General features: G+C 40.9%; 4 protein-coding genes across 7 annotated transcripts; 2 read left to right on the top strand and 2 right to left on the bottom strand.

Annotated features, from left to right (window-relative positions):
• Positions 1-57: 57 nt before the first annotated feature.
• Positions 58-5,018, top strand: map9 (microtubule-associated protein 9). 3 transcript variants are annotated; one of them, XM_047044460.1, is made up of 13 exons: positions 58-304; positions 700-793; positions 891-1,442; positions 1,661-1,881; positions 2,129-2,240; positions 2,388-2,455; positions 2,568-2,638; positions 2,859-3,015; positions 3,162-3,251; positions 3,353-3,514; positions 3,650-3,795; positions 3,998-4,133; positions 4,280-5,018. In XM_047044460.1, exons 1-13 carry the CDS (start codon positions 230-232, stop codon positions 4,397-4,399), a joined length of 2,004 nt encoding a protein of 667 aa, XP_046900416.1. In that variant the 5' UTR covers positions 58-229; the 3' UTR covers positions 4,400-5,018. The 3 variants fall into 3 exon arrangements, with proteins under 3 accessions (XP_046900416.1, XP_046900418.1, XP_046900417.1); XM_047044462.1 differs by having other exon boundaries at positions 119-304; positions 1,064-1,442; XM_047044461.1 differs by having other exon boundaries at positions 119-304; positions 2,868-3,015.
• A 204-nt stretch (positions 5,019-5,222) lies between these two features.
• LOC124483916 (extracellular superoxide dismutase [Cu-Zn]-like) lies at positions 5,223-6,677 on the top strand. The gene is made up of 2 exons (XM_047044514.1): positions 5,223-5,354; positions 5,641-6,677. The coding sequence occupies exons 1-2, from the start codon at positions 5,341-5,343 to the stop codon at positions 6,302-6,304; spliced, it is 678 nt and encodes a 225-aa protein (XP_046900470.1). The 5' UTR covers positions 5,223-5,340; the 3' UTR covers positions 6,305-6,677.
• Positions 6,238-12,945, bottom strand: LOC124483882 (coiled-coil domain-containing protein 149-A-like). 2 transcript variants are annotated; one of them, XM_047044467.1, is made up of 12 exons: positions 12,660-12,945; positions 11,959-12,120; positions 11,821-11,859; positions 11,588-11,695; positions 11,311-11,427; positions 10,345-10,517; positions 10,125-10,197; positions 9,852-9,936; positions 9,490-9,637; positions 9,211-9,287; positions 8,260-8,382; positions 6,238-8,119 (listed from the first exon to the last, which is right to left on the bottom strand). In XM_047044467.1, the coding sequence occupies exons 1-12, from the start codon at positions 12,708-12,710 to the stop codon at positions 7,509-7,511; spliced, it is 1,767 nt and encodes a 588-aa protein (XP_046900423.1). In that variant the 5' UTR covers positions 12,711-12,945; the 3' UTR covers positions 6,238-7,508. The 2 variants fall into 2 exon arrangements, with proteins under 2 accessions (XP_046900423.1, XP_046900424.1); XM_047044468.1 differs by having other exon boundaries at positions 6,238-8,116; positions 12,660-12,943.
• Positions 12,946-13,423: 478 nt separating this feature from the next.
• Positions 13,424-17,930, bottom strand: LOC124483887 (leucine-rich repeat LGI family member 2-like). Its single transcript, XM_047044473.1, has 8 exons — positions 17,606-17,930; positions 17,356-17,427; positions 17,199-17,270; positions 16,917-16,988; positions 16,583-16,654; positions 15,999-16,168; positions 15,328-15,492; positions 13,424-15,178 (listed from the first exon to the last, which is right to left on the bottom strand). The coding sequence occupies exons 1-8, from the start codon at positions 17,779-17,781 to the stop codon at positions 14,343-14,345; spliced, it is 1,635 nt and encodes a 544-aa protein (XP_046900429.1). The 5' UTR covers positions 17,782-17,930; the 3' UTR covers positions 13,424-14,342.
• Positions 17,931-20,274: the final 2,344 nt, after the last annotated feature.

Here is a 20,274-nt window from a genome sequence, read left to right as displayed (position 1 = left end):
TTCTGTTCAAATTCAACTGCTCTATGCTCAAAAGGGTAGCATGCAAAATGTCAGAATAGAACATGCGCATGTGCAACACACGGGAAAAAATGAACTGGAAGTGTTTAATTTGCCCCTGTTTCCATAGGTTACAGACAACACATTTGGTCAGCGAGTTATGCTAGCTAGCTACACAGCTTGATATTTTTGTCGAATAGTATTGGCTGCTGTTGTTCTCGAACCTCTTGGAATGACAGATAATTACTTCAGCACAACTTTGGCACACTCAAAAAGCCCGAAGGTATCAAGGAGAACAACTTTCCAGGTACAGCTACAGCTAGATAGCGACAGAAGCTAGCTACAGTACAGTACTAGTACGCTAGCGTAAGTTAATGCTACAGTACTGTAGCTATAAACCTATGACACACTAGCTAATGTTTCTATTGAAGCAAGCCGAAAGCCTATTAAATATAAAGTTAACTCAGTAACTGTAGCTACAAACGTGAAGCTATGTGAAGCTAATATTTTCCATCTACTAGAGTCTAGTAACTAGACTATCCAGCTAATGTAATAAGTGCCTTCGTACAAAATAGATGGTAACTTATTTACATTGTAATGGCTTTGTCCATGGCTTATCTGGTCTTTAGCTTGATCTTTAACTGTCGATCTCCACACGCATTAAGAATTCTTCTGACAAACATTATTTTCACTTGTTTTTAGGATGAACTGGAGGCTGCTGTGTCTACCAGAGCGAGGAAAAAGTCTGACCAATATTCCTATTCAGATGACTTTGATGATGATGGTGATGAGGATGGTAAGCATGGTTATAGTTCAGATAGTTGATCCTGTCTGAATTTTTGTTTACAATACTATGTCAAAACCTGTCTGATAAATTTGTGCGATGTCCACAGATGTTCTGAAAGAACTTCTGAGTTCAAGAAAAAAGTGTGTCGATGCATTTAAGGCTGGGAAAAGCAAAGCCAAAATCAATAACTTTCAGCTGTCAGATGATGAGGGAGAGAATGAGAGACCAAAGAAGGTGTCGTTTATGAAAACTCGGAGGGTGAATGAATCCCCTTTACAGGATGTGGTGCCAACCTCCCCTGACAATGGACAGACTGACTCCACAATTGGAGACAACAGTCAGCGGAACACCACCTCGCCATCACAGCGTCCTAAAAGCTCTCGACATGACAACAAGGAGTCAAGAGCCTCTGAGAATTATGACTGGGACTCGCCTCTTTCCTCAATTCTACGGAAGAGTTCATCTGAAGCCAGGTTAGGTAGAACCTCAGAGAACAGCCAGTGGGATTCGCCCTTGCCCTCAGATGGAGTGGAGGTGGAGACTCAGCTGCCCATGTCTTCTGAGAGTAGCGAGGAGAAAAAGGGGTCAGTGGTTGGAGAACAGAAGCCACCTTCTCCACAGCCATTGGCTGGAGGAGTAACACACACATCTCTGGCAGGTAAGAGTCTGTGCCCCAGCCTCTCTGTCTGTTTTTTGGATTGACTAAATACGCCTTCATTCTCAACTGTTGGTAATAGGCCTGAATGTTCCTTTTAACGGCACTATAGGTAAATACCCATTTGGGTTTTGAAATGCAAAATAAAGAAACATTTTGAATATTGGTACTGTTTCAAAGTATCAAAACAATAGTTTCTTCCTAAATCTTGTCAAACTCAGATTGTTTGCCTGAGAATGATCCTCCGAGACCCAAACCACGTTCCAGGACTGTTAAAATGAGCAGCCCGCGGGCTGAGGAGAGGGCAGCGGATCCTGCCTCCCCGGACAGCAGGGCTCCTACCTCATCTGTGTCCCTCCCCCTGTCAGCCTCCGATATGGCCAGCAACAGCACAACCTCATCCTCTGGCAAGCTGTCTACTACTCGTAACCACAGTCCACAAGTGAGTGAGGAAAATTTGGAGAATGTTGGATCTTTTACCATTTTACTCATTTGTTTTTATTTTACTTATTTACAATATTTGTTTGTTTTTATAACACTGATGTAAGTTGTGCCATGTTGATAGCATTAGTGTGCCATGTTTTCTTTTTCTATGAATAACAAAACTTAAGATGGTTGGAATACCTGTAGATTGCTACTTGCCCACACATTGATGTAAGGCAAGAATATCTTACTGTTTGTTAAAACAGGGCTCTCAAGGAGACCACTCAATCTCATCAAAACTTAACAAGTTCTCTGCCTCAACTACAAGTCAACAGTCACAAGCTCTCTCCAAATCCACTGAAGACTCTTGGAGTAAAGGTTATAAAAATGTATTTTTTTGTGTGAGTTTTTAAGATGATATATAAAATGATGAGAGTCAATTAGGATTTCCATACACTTGATACTAAACTGAAGATATTTTTTACTAGTGTGTTTCACATTATTTTTTGCATTTATATTTCATAGATGGCAACATTTCAGAGGACATTAAAGATCAGGGTGGAAAGTACTCTTCGTCATTTGAGGAATTTCAAGTAAGTAATTTCTTCATTTGATTTGTATGTATTTAGCATTTTAGTAAAACTAAACCACCAGTATTAATATAGATTGTAATATTGTGTATTTTGTTTAATGTTTTCTGTACAGGGGGACTCTGTGGATCCCCTAGAACCTACTACAAGCAGGTTGAGTCATACGAGTGAAAAATCGGATACCAGGTCAGTTGATACATTTGATTACTTGTCTTGTGTCTTGTATTATTGTGTCTTCTAAAAAACAGATTGTTCTTTGGCACTCACCACTCTTTTTCTACTTCTGTAACTCTCTAGAACATCTAGTCCCAGATACAGAATACAGTATATGTATTCCAGAATTGAGTAACTGAAGATTTCTTGCTGACCCTCCATTGATAGCCCTTTTTATCATTTCAACACTCAGACCCTCAAGCGGCCAATCAAAACGCATACAGAAATCCCGGAGCGTGAGCTCAGTGGAATCCAAGTACCTGGGCTCGCTCAAAGTCCTGGACTGCAAGCTTCCCCTGAAAGAGGCCCAACCAGAAGCATCTGATGCCCTGAGGGCAGCCGTATACCAGGTCAGAACGCAGGGTTTCCTTGATAGATGTCATTGATTGATGTCATGTCAGTACACCCAGTGCATGAGATGAACTAGATGGCGCTGTAAATGTGCACCTGACCGTTGTATTTATTGGACTGCTTTTCGTGTGTGTGCAAACGACAGGAGTGGCTTAAAAAGAAACGAAAGAAATTGCAAGAGACCACGAGGTTGAAGAAACAAGAGGAACAGTTAAAGGAAGAAAAAAGGAAAAAGGTGAGGTTGCATTGTGATGAAAGAGCATTCCATCGAGAGTTCGAAGGATTGTTTCTGTACAAAAATGTGCACATATTTGCATGTCTTCCATGTGACCATAGGATGAACAAACAAAAACAGAAGATGCCAGGGCTTCTTATGAGGCTTGGAAAGAAAATAAATCAGAAGTCATCAAAGCACAAATCAAAGAAAAGCAAGAAGCAACTCGAAAAAAGCTACGAGAAATTGATGAACAAGAAGAGAAAAAACAGTCGTCTAAAAAAGTGGGTGTCGTGCATTGGTTTTACATGTAACACAACTTGTTATTAAGCACTGATATTGAAGTAGGACTAACAGGATAATGTGGTGGAAACGGCAGTGTTTTATGGCTGCATTCAGTAATGGAAGGATCTTTGTAGGTGTTTGAGAAGTGGAAACAGGAGCATGATGAGATCCTCAAAGAGAAATACAGAAAGCGGAAGGAGGCTGAAAGTAAAGTCAAGCAGAAGGAGGAAGAGAAGGAAGAGGAGAGAAAAAGAGAATGCAAATCTGCTGTTTCAAATTGGTACGAGTCAAAAAAAGACATGGGATTCAATATGGATATCATTTTCAGTGTTTCTGATGTTGAAAACAGCAAGACTCCTTTCATATTTGTCAATGTCACATATCATACAGCATGTAATGTGAACTGCATTGCCATCACCAGAATGTCTCAAATGAAAACATTGATCTACAGGATTGTTCTATCCTCTCCTTAAATGATACAGGGATGAAAAAAAGAAGGATGTTATCACTGAGAAAGTGAAGATGGAGCGAAGGAAACAGAAGATTAAGGAGGAGGAGGAGAGATATGAAAAAGAAGACAGAGATGGGATGGCCTTGGAGATGTATGAAAAATGGCTGGTATGTACACAAATATATGAAAACTAAAATATTTTAAAGTACTTATTCCATGGGTAAATGGGGTTATAGACAATAAGATTATAGAGTGCATTTATAAATAATTGATAAATGGCCTTATTTATATGTGTTGTTACTATTTCCCACAGCTAAGGAAAGAACAACAACAGAGGAGACAGAAAAAGGAGATGCAGATCCAGGCGATCCTACAAGACGAACCACCTCCTCCCTGGAGTCCGCCTAATAAAACTGTACCATTCGGAAAATAGGGATACACTTGCCTAAATATTGTTGCTCAAACTATTCATACTCTTTTTAATACTTTTTAAATTATGAATGTAGTTTTGCATACAACAGCAGTAGGGGCCTACTTGAAAATTGCAGTTTATTATAATGGTAGATTTTTTTCTATTTGTGGCAGATGTATAACAATTGCCTTGTGACAGGTTGTGATAGGGACTGTTTTGGAATGACATATTTCTCCTCAACAATTTTTTGCAGTTTGCAGTTTTTACAATCAATCCAAAATGTAAATGTTTGTGTTTTAAATTAAAGAAAGAAAGAACATTTTTTCAAACCAAAGAATGCCTATACACAAAATAATCGCTTCGCAGACAATATACTGTCTGAACATAACATCGAAATGATCACACTAATCTAGAAAGAACAATTTTATGAGCACAATAGTCTGACCTCATGATGGATTATGCCATTTCAAAGAATACAAATTTAACGACATTCAGCAAGTAAAATTCTTTCTTTTGCTATACAAAAACGAGACACTATTTACACCGTAGACTATTTAGATTATTAATTTATTGAAAGTAGGCCTACTTGAAACGTTGGTGAATACACTATCCTAACATGGTTTTTACTTCTGACGTCTTCCTTTTTCATTGTTTTGATGTAGGCTACCCATTTCACTATCTTTCTCTTTTTTTGTGGACTTTGTCCGACTATAGCCTATTTTTTGACCTTATACAACTATTGGTAAAAAGCGGGGTCAGGGAGCAGAATTACATTGGTAACAGTAATAGCATTCCAGAGTCTGTTTTAAGGGGTCGGCTCCAAACTTAACCAAACTCCCGATTTGGGTGTCTGTGTGACACGTTTAACTCCACCCACAGGTTACGTGTGTTTTCGACACAAACGTGAATAAAAAATCCAAATTGTTCTGTAACTGTTACATAATTTCAAGAAGAAGTTGCATATGTCGCTTATCAAGTAAGTTATATCATGCAAAGCACTGACCTTTTTCTTAAAAAAACGTTTTCATTGACTTGCTTTAGCTGCGACATAGATGCGCTTGTTTTCCTCAGATCCAACGTTTGTCAAAGATGTAGGTAGCTTGCTGTAGGGACTTGTATGCATTTATTGCTAGCATGAATAACCCACTAAAGTACTATGCACAGTATCACCTCAGAATCTTGACAGGATTATGAATGATGTATATGAATTAATGCTCAGGATTTAAGTATATTAATTGATGTATTTAACTGATTTCTTATAGGGCATCGGCAATGCTGCGAACCACAAAATTGCTGTGTCGTCTTGTGCTACTGGCTGTGCTGTTGGGTTGCCAGGTGTGTTCCTCCACCCACACAGTTGGAGCTGAATCAGAGGCCATAGCACCGCCAGAGGTCATAGAGTTCAATGGGACCCTATACGCTGTCTGCAAAATGAGACCCAGCACCAAGCTGGCTGAGGGTCTTCCTAAGGTGTATGGTCATGTGCTTTTCAAACAGGAGTACCCAGCAGGGGCTTTAAGTGTCCAGTTCCATCTTAATGGCTTCCCTGGTCAAAGCAGCCAGCACAGAGCCATCCACATCCACCAGTACGGCGACTTCAGCGATGGGTGTGATTCCACAGGTGGACATTACAATCCCTACAAGGTCCCTCACCCCAGCCACCCAGGGGACTTTGGAAACTTTGTAGCAGATCAGGGGAAGATCCACCAAAGTGTTGGTTCCGAGGCCACCCTGTTCGGGGGGCGGGCGGTGCTGGGGCGGGCGGTGGTGGTCCACGAGGGGGTGGATGACCTTGGGCAAGGCAGAGATGCAGGGAGCTTACTCCATGGAAATGCTGGAAGGAGACTAGCCTGTTGTTCCATTGGGATTTCTACACCAAAACTGTGGAAGAAGTACCAACAACGACAGCAGAGAAGCCGGGGCTAAGGGAGCAGAGTAGAAAGTTATTTTGGCACATGGTAAAACTGAGATTTTTAACATGTGCTTTCAACTACTTTTGTTGCAAATCGTGCACAGAGGGCAGTGAGGGATGCATCCGGTGTGCATCTAAAGTCAATGTAACAATCCAACTTATTGTCACTGCATTTATTCACATAAAAACAAACTAAAAGTTTGTTCTGAATGTAGTGCAACACGCCCTCTTGTGACCATTCAACGTGTCTCCTGACGAGGTCTGACCAGGTATCCTCTCTACACCTAAACATTTCATTACGCTTGTCTTAGTCTCTCATTATGTTTATTTAGTCATTTCACTTTTGTAGGTGATTTCAGTTCATTGAAATAAAATTGACAAAAAATCTGTTTTGTAAAAAGTATTTATTCTGCAGGAAAATACATTTCAAGCACGTGGAGGGCTTTATGCTGTCGCCCTATTTTGTACATCATTCTTTTGTCTTTTGTGTTTGCTTGTATGAGTATTGAAACTGGTGCTCCATGATCCAGACCACTTGACACGACTGTGGAACATTCAGTGCATATTGTTTTTGTTTGTAGACATTAAATATTTACTGTGTGACTGACATGTTTCTTATCTGAACAGATTAGTGACAATACATTAAGGTAAGTTTCAGAGTCTAGCCTTGATATAGAAGACCCTTGTCACAACTGACAATCAAGCAGTGTTTTACACGCAAATGAATGAATAGCATCATAGTACTACCTTTTGAAAACAAAGATGACATTCTGAGTGTTATACGTAGTGTTAGAAAAAAAGATTTGGTCATCCATTCCTATGCTTTGAAATTTAAATAACGTAGGATACAGACAAACTAAATTGTAAACTAAATAGTCTTGTTGTACAATTAACAGTGGAACATCGAACTAAAATAAGATGGTATATGATTGGTCACGCATGCATTTAGCTTTAGTGAGGCTAACTCATCACAATAAATATTAATGTTAGACTTGGTCTTTAGCTCACATTGAGACAAAAAGGAAAACTGAGAATAACAAAAGTTCTTTCAACTGGACCCCTTTTATAAACAGCTGCCACATAGCACACAGTGCATTTTAATGTCATGAGAAAAGCGAAGGCCTATACCCAAAGTAGCACGTTAGCTATTGCATGGTGTACAGGGCAATTTAAGTAGTATTTAAGATACGTGTGGAATTACAGCATCTCCGTAAACTATCAAGCAATGTTTTCCTTCTGATCTGGAAGATCTGAACTGTTAGCTGTTCCAGATTCCTCCTCATTTGACCGCTCACATGGTTCATCTGCCAGCTGTGCCCTGTAGTCTGGAAGTTTCTCTCCCTCATGGACCAAAGTGTTTTTGCCGGGAGAGCTGAAGGTTAACGACGGAACGTCTGCCTCCTCTGTCGCCAGGCCTTCGTTACTGTCAATCACAACAGATCCCACCCCCTGAACGTTTTTATCTGCCCATCCTCCCCCATGGTCTATTGAAAGTCCTGATTGGTGGATAGTGTCTGAGGTGCGGTTCGTTTCGACGTCTGTCTCCGAGGAAGGAGAGGGACCCCTCCACACAGCCTCATCTGATTGGTTTGTTGCCATATCGGTGACATCATTTGTACTCAGTGATTGGTCGATTGTCTGACCCTCAAGGTTCGTCATCTCTGCCTGAAGGTGGGTTGTGACCTCCTCCACAGTGTGTGGCGTGTCCTCACACACTGATGACACTTCCTTCTTGCTGCTGTCGCCTAGCAGCCCGTCCGTCTGGCTCTGCACTTCCGACGTACAGGGCAGATCAGTCAGCCCCCCCTCAGTTGCTGCACTGCCATCTGCTGGAACAACACAGAATGGTCACAGAACGAAAATTAGTCCCCCAAAGAGTAAGTAAGGTCATCTACAAAGGAATACCCAACAAGAATGTTCAATTACAAATGTTTGAATTATACATCTATATATTCAGCTTGTCCTTCACCTGTATAGGATTCCACGTTTACTTCTCGCTTCACGCTTACTTCTTCTTGGTTTTGAGGGTTTGGTGACACTGGCTGCTCTCTAGGTTGCTGGACTTCGTTCAGGATGATGGCGTCTCTTCCTCCTTATACAAATCATTATCAGAAGCTGTTTTGTCACACAGAAACCTTAAAAAATGAGTGGCAACCAATGTCAAACAGTCTTAGATGTCTGTGTTTTGGGGGAAAGATGGGATGCTATTTAAATATACTAGATGGCAGACAGGACATGACTGAAATAGGTCTAATGGTGCACTTCAATCAAATTGAATGACTGCCCACCATGTCCCTGAGTTGCATTCCATTCTCAAGACCAAAAAGAATTTTGACTGAAAATGTAGACACTGAAAGCTGCATTCATGCACAATAACAATGTGGGCACAGGTTTTAGGTTACTGAGACCTTAAGGACAGCTGCAGCATTATGGCTTAGTGTCGTCATGACTGGCACAATTATTATTATATAGCCTGAAATGTAAGTCTAATAATTTTGTTTGCAATGGCATTTTACAAAAATTCTTGAGAATGGATGCCCCCTTATTTCAAGATCTGAGGGGAACAGTAGGTCAAAGTAAATAATTGATATACTGGTGGGATGGAAATAATGGAAACAGGAAGAAATGTGGTAAGTTGAGAGGAAACATACTGCCAGACAGTCCAAGACATACATTGTATGTCAAGCCTACAGAGAGCATGGAAAAAGAATAGAGAGAGACGACAAACTCAGTGAAAGACAGAACAGCAACAAGAATTGTATCAACTCATTTTCTTCTAAACGTTTCAGTGGAGGCCCGACACAGTCTGAGGTATGTAGAGTTTCAGGAAGCGCATTTATGTTTTAGTGTCCAATTTCAAAAAACAAAGCATGCCCACTGACAGCTTCTTCATGTCAGGTGGTGTGTGGCAGGCAGCTACCTGGCAGACTCCACAGCCCAGACACCTCCAGGGTCTTCAGCTTCTTCTCCAGCTCTGCAACCCGATTTCCCAGAATCCTGTCCACAGTGGGAATGATTTATATGAATACAAGACTTTCAACACAAGCTTATATATGTGTCGTTTATGTGCAATTGTGATGTACAAGACAGAATGCATGAAATGCGTTGGCTATGTTGGCCACTGTTGTGTATTAAGGTTGTTTTTCCTGAGGTAAATCTGATAATGGAGGTTAACTCAGTCAGGAAAGAACAGTCATACTTGTTAGTCTGGCGTTGGTGCTGAATCACCATGTTTTTCTCATGGATGGTTTCCAGCAGTGCTGTGGCCAGGGACTTGAGGTCTGAGATGGACTGGGACGTTACCGGCAGACTGCAGCCGTTTTCTTCCGAAAGCAACAACTCCTGAACTGTACAGGCAAGACAAATAATGTGACAACAAATCCTTTATCTCTGGTGTAAAGGTGAAAATCTGAAGGTGGCAGCTATGAATAACAATGTAATAACATGGGGAATGACTGTACCACAGCAAGTATGGGCCTCAGACATGATGGGACATGTGTTAGTGTTGGACACCAGTGTAATTATACCATGTGTAGGTATTGAGTATAGTTAAAGAATTACCTTGTTTGGCTGAAAGTACCCCTGTGAGTGCGCTACTGTTGGATTTTCCATACATTTTAGCATTCTTCTTACTTTCCAAAGCACTCTAAAAAAGTTGACAATGTGAAACAAATAAAAACATTACATTTGTAGTTGTGAAATTATCAATATGCCAAATTCCTAGGAATATCCACCTACAGTAGAATTTCAACCTATACTACAGTACAATATTGGTGATCATCTCAAGACAGAACTGTAGAAAGTCACTGTGATCTCCAGTCTCCAGTACAGTACCTTGTATTTCACCACATTTGTTTTCAGCATGTTGACTTCCTCTTGCAGCTGTTTGTACCGCTCATGTAGATATCTGTAAGTAGAACAACATCCGCTCACTCCAAGGACACTTCCAACACAACAAATCGCTCAAACGATTCCACTTCAAAATGTAAGATAAGACGGTAGTGTGCATATGCAAACAGCTCAAGCTACTGTTTATCGCTGCCCTCCCTCTCACCTGTTCTCCATGCAAAGTGCATCCATATCCAGCATCCCAGTCTCAGGGTTTCCCAGGATGTGGTTCATCTCCCGGTTGAGCCTCTGGGCCTTCTCCTGGAACACGGTGCGCTCCGCTCTCACATCATGCAGCTCGTCTGTTAGAGCCTTCATGCTGTGTTCCAGCTCCTCGTTCTATGACACACAAGTCAGAGGGAACTAAATATTACAATGAAAGCATTTGTTCAACCAACCTCGCAAAACAACTGTTTAATTACTTTATAGTAATATAAATTACTTTGAGTTTGCCATGTTTTGTACTTCTGTTGTCTTTAATTGTCCTAGCCCTAACTTAAATCCTGCAACCAAACTCAGAACTGTTAGTCTAAAATGCTTTTGCAACATGTCATCACAGTCCCGGCTGTGATTTCCAGCTCTCCCTCGTGTTTTGTGTTTTCCTCTGCTATTCTCTGTCTATGTGTGAGTGTGGCTCCAATGATTCAGATCATGTCTTCCACTCCACCTGTTCAGTATTTGCACCAGCCTTCAATCAACTCATCAACTCGACAGTACATCTCCTCTGGGTCTACATCCACTCACCAGATTGTTTGTTACTGTATACACACACTCAGTTTAGTTACAGGCCGCTCTGCAGTGATTTATAGTCTGGTTACTAATAATTATCTCCTGTTGTGCAGTTTCACTCTCTAGTCCCCATCTACCCTCCTCCCTCCTTACACGTCCTGTCTGCCTACCCGCTTTGCCTACCTATCCTACTTGCCCTGCCCATTCTTCCTGACCGGCCAGGCTCTCCACTACTCTCATACTTTCATTGAATACCTTTATTTGATCCCTTCATCCTGTGGTGTGTTTCTCCTGCATTTGGGTCCACTCACTCTGTAACCACATCACACGTGTAGTCATAGATAGTAACCCAATTGGATAGCATCCGGGCCATAGCTAACTTAGTCTTAGACCCATCGTGTACCTGCTCCCTGGCTGTCTCCAACTGCTGGACCAAGTCCTCCCTCTCGTAGGCAGGGAAGTGTCGTGCTCCAACTTCTTCGTCCCCGAGTCTCTGTTTAGCAATGGTCATCCGTAGAAGCTGAGGTGGGGTAAACATGGTTAGGTCACTTATATATCCTGTCAGATAAAAATGCACAAGTGGTGTGACAGATTATTATAACACGCTGTTCATTCAAAGTAGCGTGAAAAGTACAAGTACAATTCCAGTATGTATGTCAATGTTGTTATTTTTAGGTTACCTTATTGTCTCCTTGGGCTTCAGCCAAGCGCTGATTCATTTCCTTGACCTCGTCTGACAGCTGCTTACTCCTGTCTTTAGAGTCTCTCAGTAGCTGGGCCAAATTCACCTGCACAACATGAGCGCAAGTTTCAATGTCTGCATGAAGACATTAGTCAACACACATAGGCTTGACAACAGTGTTGGTCCCAGTCCTCAGCTTAGGTGATGCTTGTGTGCTTAATAACAACTCACTTGATTCCTTTTCTCAGGTGGTAAAGTGGGATCTCCATCCTGTATATAAAAACGTGGTTAGTTTTTGTAGATGAGTTAGTTTTTGTAGATGAGTCTGGAATCAAGAAATACATAAAGCGAAGCTAGATATGGCCTTACGATTAGTTCTCTGTATTTCTTCTTAAGGCCTTGGTGTCGTTCCCGTAGCTGGTTGGCCATCAGCTTGTACTGGTCTCTCTCTTGCTGACAAGTGTCAAGCTCTTTGGACAAGATCAGGAGGGCTTCTTTCTTGCTCTCTAATTTGCGCTTACACACCAGAAACTGAAAGTATACAAATAAATAATATGAAATAAATCAAACTGTCATGTTCGATTGTATATGAAAAGTAGCCAACAATAGCATGTATCAATGTGAGCCATATCTCTACATGGGTTGTGAGTATTCTTCCTATTAAGACTACAGAATCCTATAAAACCACACCATACCCACTATTTTGATTAAAAAAATACGTAACGACGTTGCATATTAAAGGCAAATAATCAGACGTGCGCGTGCGAACATTCTAATTATGCGACACAGGTGTAGCCTTTGACCCTATCTGACATGACTTTTGTACCACACAAATGCTGCAAGTTATTAAATAATGTGTAAAATATTGACATTACCTCCTTAACTAAAAGCTTTACATTTAATTAGCTATCGTCAAAGGCTAGCTAAGGTTCAGGACAAGCCAAAGGACGGTGTTATTTCGGAACTAGCTTAGCGTTAGCTAACAGAGTATAGCAGTGCATCATTGGCTCGCAAACAACGATAGCTCAGTGTTCCCTGATTCCTTCTTCTTCGACACCTGGTTCACTCACCTCGCTGACCATACCCTGCCACTCATTTTCGCTTCTTCTTGAGGTATTCATCTTGTTTGTTGAACCAAACGTTTTCACTAATGCCGTGTAAGTAATGTAATGTGTCTGGAGGCTAGCATCTTGTTGTCTATATTTGATTCAGCATACTCAAACACTCACACAGCAGGCACAGATACTTAAATTCTTCACAGGCTGCACAATTGACCAGATTCATATAGTACCGGGATAGGATTCCTACTGTAAACAGTCTTGTGTAGGGATTCTACAGATCTAAGTATCAACCTCACGCAGAAATTCGAGCTTCAATGACTCGGCTCCGTTTGCTAATTTCCGCCAATCAGATGCGTCGGAAACTTCAGCAGTCAGTAGCGTAGATTTGTTTTTGTAACGTAGCCTATTATATGTAGTATACGTTTTATTTGGATGTGCAAAATTAAATTTTGTTTTAGGACGTAGCTTACTTTTAGTAAAATGTAAATTACTTTATTTTCCAACAACCCTTCAAATTAAATCAAACAAACTTTAAATTTTGCAGGAAAAATGTATTTTGCAAAGAAAGGCCACTCAGTCAAGATAAAGCTTAATCTTTTTAATACAACCTCCCACAGAGCAATACTGCTTGCATTAGGTTGAGGATATTTTAAAGCACCCCATTCGCATTGATGGATCTGAGGTGGATAGAGTCACTTGCTAAGGAAGTTCCTCTGTGTTTTCTTCAAGAATGACCATTATAAATGCCTGCCATTCATTGAACCGGTCCCTTGCCTTATTTTTGCATGCCAGAGAGCTAGCTCGGTAGCTTAAGTGCTGATAGCACTCTAACACTTTTTGCTGTCCTGGACACTTCTGTCTCTGCTACATGGGCACATTTTCCTCTGTTAAGTGCGATGTGAGAGTACTGTATGTTGTGGAGAATAACACACACAACCCGTTCCTACAAGATGTAACAAGAAAACATTTTAAGGCTCTGCATGTTCCTGTCAGCCATTCTGCTTAATTCAAATGTTGACCATGTATTAGCAGATAAATAAGATTTTTTTTTATGTGGCAAAAAACTGCTTTGATGTCTTATCAAATGACCATACAGGGACCTAACCCTAGCTGTCACATACTGGATTGATAATGAGATATTAAAGGCAGCAAGTTCATAACATTATTAATATTTTCCACGCATAATATATTAATATCTGGTTAACTGTACTAATGTAGTACACATCTCGTAGCGAAATATATATTAAAGCATTCTGTTATAAGGATTAACATTCATTTTGCATAGGATTTCAGGCTATATTATTGACATTATAATTTGATTATACAGGCACTGTTCTGTTGATGCTATATTAAGGTAATCCCAGCTATACAAATGACATGTAAAATATATTCCAACTACTATTCTAAAGTTGTTTCAAATGCATTACATTTGATACAACATTAACAATACTTTGTCATGGCCACAGCCAACATATGCATCGTTAGCCTACACCATTGCAGAGATTTAAGATATGTCTCCATCTAGGCCAGGGATATTACAGTATAACACGACTATTGCAAACAGAAAACATTCATCTTAAGTACAGTATATTAATCTTTCTTACTGAACAGCCAGCAAACATTTTTATTCAAGGTAGTGAAAATGGCAGAGGTCTGCTCCTACAACTACCCTCAGCCAGCCCTAGCCAGTTTTCAAAGGCTCAAGTCAACAATTACATGTTCAAAGACCATAGATTTGCCTTTGAAGCTGGAGGAGAAAATAAAATTCCGTCTGTCATTGGACACAATGGTGAAGGAACGCGGCGACTGCACGTAAATGTCCTTGAACTTGCCGAAGGTCTTGGTGTCCTCACTCCAAAGATAGATCTGTGTGAAGGAGTAGTCACTTCCCAGGGCCAGATAGTGTCTCTCCTTGAAAGAGAACGGCTGGAGGACCATAGCCCCACGGGACGGCAGGGCCTGCAGCTCACTGAACTGCTTGCTCGTCCACTTGAGGATTTTGGAGTCGCCTATGTAGCAAGTCATGGCCAGATAGAGGTCATCTTCGACCAGAAAGGCCTTGACCGCCACCACATCATCTACATTTGGGATCTCGCCATGAAGCATGAACTTTAGGGTGCTTTTGTTCCAAATATAAATGACAGGTGCCTGTGAGCGGCTGGCCAAGATCAGATTGGCCTTCCCATCCACTTCAATGAACTCAGCGTCGGTGTCTCTGAACCACTCGTGAAGGAACTGGTAGGAAAAGAATCCGGTTTCGTTGCGATCCGGTTCGTCAGTCCATTTGTAGAGCGTGGACAGGCCTGCTTTGGAGCTGTCAACTATCACAAAGTACCACTCGCCTGCGATCTGGAAGACCTCAATATCGTTAGGCTTGGAAATGTTAAAGACTTCAATGGTTTGGAACTTGGTGAACTTGTTCTGCTGGTCGTCAAATTTGTAGATGTGGGACCCACCGAAAAGCTGGGTCATGATGATCAAGGCGTGGTTTTCAATCACAATCGACTTGCATCCAACAACAGACTTTCCTGTAGTAACATTAAAATCATTCATGGTATCACTCATCATCATTAAAATCAAACAAAATACCTACAAATGGTATCAGCACAGATGCGTATGACAACTATAACTGACAGAAATCCCCCTATAAATGTATGATAACAAGGTAAAGTCAAACCTGTGATGTTATCGAAGCGTCTGAAGTTCATTTCAATGTGGTCCCACTCCATCACCACACAGCTGTTGGAGTTGGGGGCCGCCATGGCCACGTAGATGTCCTCCTTATGGGAGAAAATGTCTGCCGACAAAGACTGGATGGGAATTGACTGATGGCGGACAAAGTCTGTTGGTCATGAAAGAAATAACAAAGTGGGCAAATTAAAGGAGTAACTAAGAGTATGGTTAATTTAATTGCTGTAGTACAGTGACTCCCCGAAGACGCAACTCTAACCAAGTTATTAATCATTTATTATCAGCACCATTCCAGTGGTCCCTTTTAGATCTACATTTTGAGCCAAGTAAGTAAAATACAAAGTAAATACAAATCAATAAGATTGTATCCTATTGCTTGATCACAGAGCTCCTCATTAAACATAATTGGTAGGATCCATAAATACATACCATGAATAATAAACAAGACCTATTTGTCAGGCCTCTGTTTTACTAGGGCAATCTAATCAAATCACTGGCAATTGACCATTTGTCACAATGGAGTATTGAGTATGCCATATTGAGTATTTCAAAAGTGTTTAGTAAAAGATAATAAACAAAAACTGTATACTTTCCATTATATTGCAGTCAATCACATTTTATATACCACTGAGAGGTCAAATTTAGGGGCTGAATTACCCGTGGAGATGCACTCTCCGGGCGGGATGGGGAGGTCGTTCAGTCTCTTGCCCTTCATATTACTTGGGCCTGCACAATAGACATCTGATACTGTGGCATTGGTGTTTTTCAGCCACGTCATCAGCCACTTGTTTTCACAGTTACACTGAAATGCATTTCCTCGCAGATCCCTGTCATACAGTACATAGTGGAATAGTAATGGTTATAAGAGCAGAGGGTGTCATGAATTATGAAAACAAATGAAATTCAGGTATTTTTAAAAGGCTTTTTCACATTAAAAATGTGTTTTACTGTCTACCCGGTAGTGTGCAAAACTAGTATTTATTATTATTTAAGAAAAAAGTCATTCAGAAAAAACTCAAATCACATATTGAGGTTAAGGTTGTTTTTACACCTGCTGCCCAAATGAGGTTGATTTAAAACTTGAGTCAAAACTTGATTTGACCTGCTGATAAATCAAGTGTCTACTTGCTTCAGCCATGACTTGAGTTCAAATCAATCACATCTAGGAAGCTGGTGGAGAAGTCCACCATGTTACCCATCAATCATCCCTGATTGAATATTGGCTTCTTTTGCTTACTCACAGCTCCAGCAGGGAGACCAAGTCATAGAAGAGATCCCTTGGCAGGACCTTCATGTTGTTGTTGGCCAGAGACCTGCAACAGACAAGGACCGCAGTGAGTTAGAAAAACGAGGCGTCATCATGGAGAAAGGTAATGATGGAGGTAAGATGGAGGCAGAAAGGAGGCAGGAGGGGATGTAGGTGTGAATGTATGGGGGAGGGGTGGGGAGAGATGGAGGTAAGATGGAGGCAGAGGCAGAATGGAGGCAGGAGGGGGTGTAGGTGTGAATGTGTGGGGGAGGGGTGGGGACAGATGGATGTAAGACATAAGATGATGTCAAGTGCAACACACTTACAAATGTGTCACATCCCGAAGTCCTCTGAGGGCATTTTTTGTTATAGTTTCTATCTTGTTTCCTTCAATAAATCTGTTAATATGAAGTAGAATTAGGCAGGAGGAGGCATTGGCATAAAGGCTGAGTCTGCACCTGTTGCAGTTTTGGAGGATTTCTGCCTACCCTGGGTTTGCCAATTTTCCCCACCTTGAAAATGTCAGGGCTATTCTTACAAGGATAATTTGCAGTGTGAAGAACTTTTCAACGTTAGCCATATTAGATTTATTTGAACAAATTACTTACAAATACTCCAGGTGGGGTAAGCCGGAAAATGCGTCATCGTTGATGGTGGTCAATGCGTTTGAATTTAAAAGGCTGTAGACAAACACACACACAAAAACAGTCTGTGATAGTTGTGTGGTGGAAGTGACGAGCAGTGAAAAAAACGAAATTCACTTACAGCAACTGTAGAGAGGGCATGAGTGAAAACATGGCCTCTGTGACCTCAGCAAGCGATCCATTTACTATGCTCCTATTTGAAAGGAAAGTGATACATTGTTCCATCAAAGTGTAATATACCCCTCAGGCTATTTTACAGGACATAACGAGGACACAATATATCTCCTTGAAATACAAAACTGTCGTGCCTTTATTGGTCATAAACCTTTAGAGATGTGTTTTCGATTTCTGCATGGAGACGGGCTACTTACAAAGAGTTGATGTCATTCGGGATAGACCGCGGGATTTGCGATGTTCCGACGCACATAATGGATTCCTTGGAACAGGAGCATCCTGAAGGGCATCTGAAAATCCTTTTCGATTGAACCCCACGAACAATGTACAGAAGCGTCAAACTGACCAATAACCATTGCTTAGGCGCTGACATGTCGATTATTTACCATTTATACAAATAACTGAGACCGATTTAATCCACGCTCCCTCTCGCTGGTCCGTGACATGAAATGCAGCACAGTCTAGAAACCCTGACACAAGCAGTTTCCGCTGCAGTTGTCCAATAGCTTCACCCTAGACTACTTTTTTGATCAGATCATCTAAAGACTAATTTACTGTTGTGGAAATGAGGTCTTATTATTTTACAACCAATTTAATTCTAAATCAAAATGATTACGTTTCACAAAATGCTCATGAATGGTTGTAAAAAGTGTACACTTTCAGCACCATGGACAGAGCCAACTAAATAATTCGGCTACAAATGGATTTGACATGATTGAACCAGTGATCATGGACCAAACCAGTGCACTTATTATTCAAATGATAAGCAACTGTAAGGCATGGGCTGAAATAGTTGTTGCAGCTTGTTGTCTGTTGATTTCTGAACGTGTTGCCCAAGATCAGTATCCATGATACTCCCAAACACCTCTCAAATGTTAACAACCAATTGCAAAAAACGAACCCTGCTGCTTTGGTTGTTAATAAGCATTACTTGGCTTAAAACGACGCCCTCCGTTTTTTCCCCAACACCCTCTATTGACAATCCTAATTGCTTTGTGATTGTATAAGGCATTAAAGCGACATAGTACAAAATAAGTGCATGCATTAATCATGAATAGCTAGCTTTACAGTAAATACCTGCGCTAAAATGTGGCTCAGCAGGTGTAGGCCTACATACTATCATCATGACTTAAGTTATTTTAACTTCCTAAAGCAAGCCTATGTCCCTACCATTGTTCCACTTACACGATTTTGCAGGTTGAAGGTTTACTGCAGCTCTATTGCAGTATAGTTACGTCGACCATTAATCTTGAACAAACAGTATATCGGCCATCATAAGAACGGGAGTGTAATGGAAAATGTGCTGATCGATGAATGTACTAATGTTGAACAGGGGAATGGACAACAGGTCAATAAGTTGTCTCTATAATGTATAGATAGCCGATGTCGTAGCAGTAGCGCTGACGGGGGGGGGGGGGGGGGGGGGGCAGGGGACAGGGTAGGGGGGGACGCAAAATTACTGGAGATTTCAACTTCACTGAAAGACAAATCGACCTCAAAAATTAATTTAAAACCACATTTTAGCCTATAGAAACCACAGTCTACGATTGAAACATTTCGTCATAGAAATCCACACTCAGATCCTGTCACGTATCTCCATACTCTGATCCTGACACCTCTGTGTCACCGCTACCCCTACAAGAGGTTGCACTGGGACAGGTGAGAGTACAGTCTGACTATAGACAAACGGTACATAGAAGCTGAGGGAGCTTATCGAAGGCTAGCCCCGTTGGACGCTGCTAAGTGCAGATACCAAGTTAAAGAAAAAAGTACGCTAAGGACAAATATTCAAAACCTGTTTTTGACCTGTAAATGACCTATTTACACGAGTTAGCTATTTATACGTTAGTACAGCTCTGTTAAACACCACATGCGCTTTTTGTCTAGGCTTTTTTGAGGCAGACGCTTTTCATAATTATTGTTAGGCTATGTGTGTTGATTTTGGTGTGCCACCCCAAGATTTTCCCTTGCATGAAAAATGTCTTGTGATGCTGATCATTTAAGTTCTTAAATTGACCACAAGAGGGAGGCAAATTAATTACATCAGAAAGCGTTTTAGCCGCAGCCACACTTTGCCATAGCCAATTCTACACTTTATTTATTACGCAGGCTATTAAAACGCAGAGCATTCTCAAATCGGCAGTCTGGAGCGCCTATTCCAATAGTAAAAAAGATACAATTAATAACAGGCCTAGGTTTTTATTTATTTATTTTTATTTATTTATTCACGTAGGCTAAGCTTAATTTAGGCCTAATAAATTCTGCTCTTCTTCACGTATTTGCTCCATCCTTACTGTTCGTGAATACAAAATATTTTAATGCTTTGCTCAAGCATAAACATGCAATCGTTCCTTATAATTAAAGTCATTGACGAAATGGACTACCAAAGGAGCATGATGTGGGAAAGAAAGTCGGCGGGTGGTCAATCAAGTTTTTTGTTCTAACTAGATCCTAAGTAGGTGTAGACCATGGGAAACAGTAGCCTATTAGTAGCCTATTAGCATGGCAGAAATTGACCACACCACCAAAAGGCAGCCAGCTCAGATGTCTGACATTGCTGAAATAATTTTCTACAGCTCTGCCGCGAGGTGAAGTTAGTTTCATATTCGACATTCGACATTCGTCTCACATTCGGAAGACGCTACTTTGCAGCGCCGAGTTAGGGACCGGGTGAAAATTACCCATACAATTTTGAAAAATGATGACATTTATAATATTTGTATGACTATAAAACCTCAAACAAACAGCAGAGCATTCCAACAATGTCTGACCTACTTCCACACCCTTTACTTTTTCAATAAACCTTTTAAATGATAGAAAATCGCTAATCTCTGAAAATAGCATGACATCCTTGCAAATCTCAAAA

The sequence above is a fragment of the Hypomesus transpacificus genome, chromosome 22 (genome assembly GCF_021917145.1).
Source record: "Hypomesus transpacificus isolate Combined female chromosome 22, fHypTra1, whole genome shotgun sequence".
In the NCBI taxonomy this organism is placed as follows: domain Eukaryota; kingdom Metazoa; phylum Chordata; class Actinopteri; order Osmeriformes; family Osmeridae; genus Hypomesus; species Hypomesus transpacificus.
Note: the sequence above shows the minus strand (reverse complement) of the source record. Positions and strands in the feature narration are given on the sequence as shown.

Coding starts and splice junctions, on each gene's coding strand:
- LOC124483887 (XM_047044473.1), bottom strand. CDS start 17,781: ATGTCAGCGCCTAAGCAATGGTTATTGGTCAGTTTGACGCTTCTGTAC. Junction 15,493..15,998: donor CGGAGAGTGCATCTCCACGG/GTAATTCAGCCC, acceptor CATGACCAACAG/ACTTTGTCCGCCATCAGTCA. Junction 15,179..15,327: donor ACGCTTCGATAACATCACAG/GTTTGACTTTAC, acceptor ATGTTACTACAG/GAAAGTCTGTTGTTGGATGC.
- map9 (XM_047044460.1), top strand. CDS start 230: ATGACAGATAATTACTTCAGCACAACTTTGGCACACTCAAAAAGCCCG. Junction 2,639..2,858: donor AGTGAAAAATCGGATACCAG/GTCAGTTGATAC, acceptor TTCAACACTCAG/ACCCTCAAGCGGCCAATCAA. Junction 3,515..3,649: donor AAAAACAGTCGTCTAAAAAA/GTGGGTGTCGTG, acceptor GGATCTTTGTAG/GTGTTTGAGAAGTGGAAACA.
- LOC124483882 (XM_047044467.1), bottom strand. CDS start 12,710: ATGAATACCTCAAGAAGAAGCGAAAATGAGTGGCAGGGTATGGTCAGC. Junction 12,121..12,659: donor GGCAGGGTATGGTCAGCGAG/GTGAGTGAACCA, acceptor GTATACTTTCAG/TTTCTGGTGTGTAAGCGCAA. Junction 10,518..11,310: donor TGGAGACAGCCAGGGAGCAG/GTACACGATGGG, acceptor TGTGTGTCATAG/AACGAGGAGCTGGAACACAG.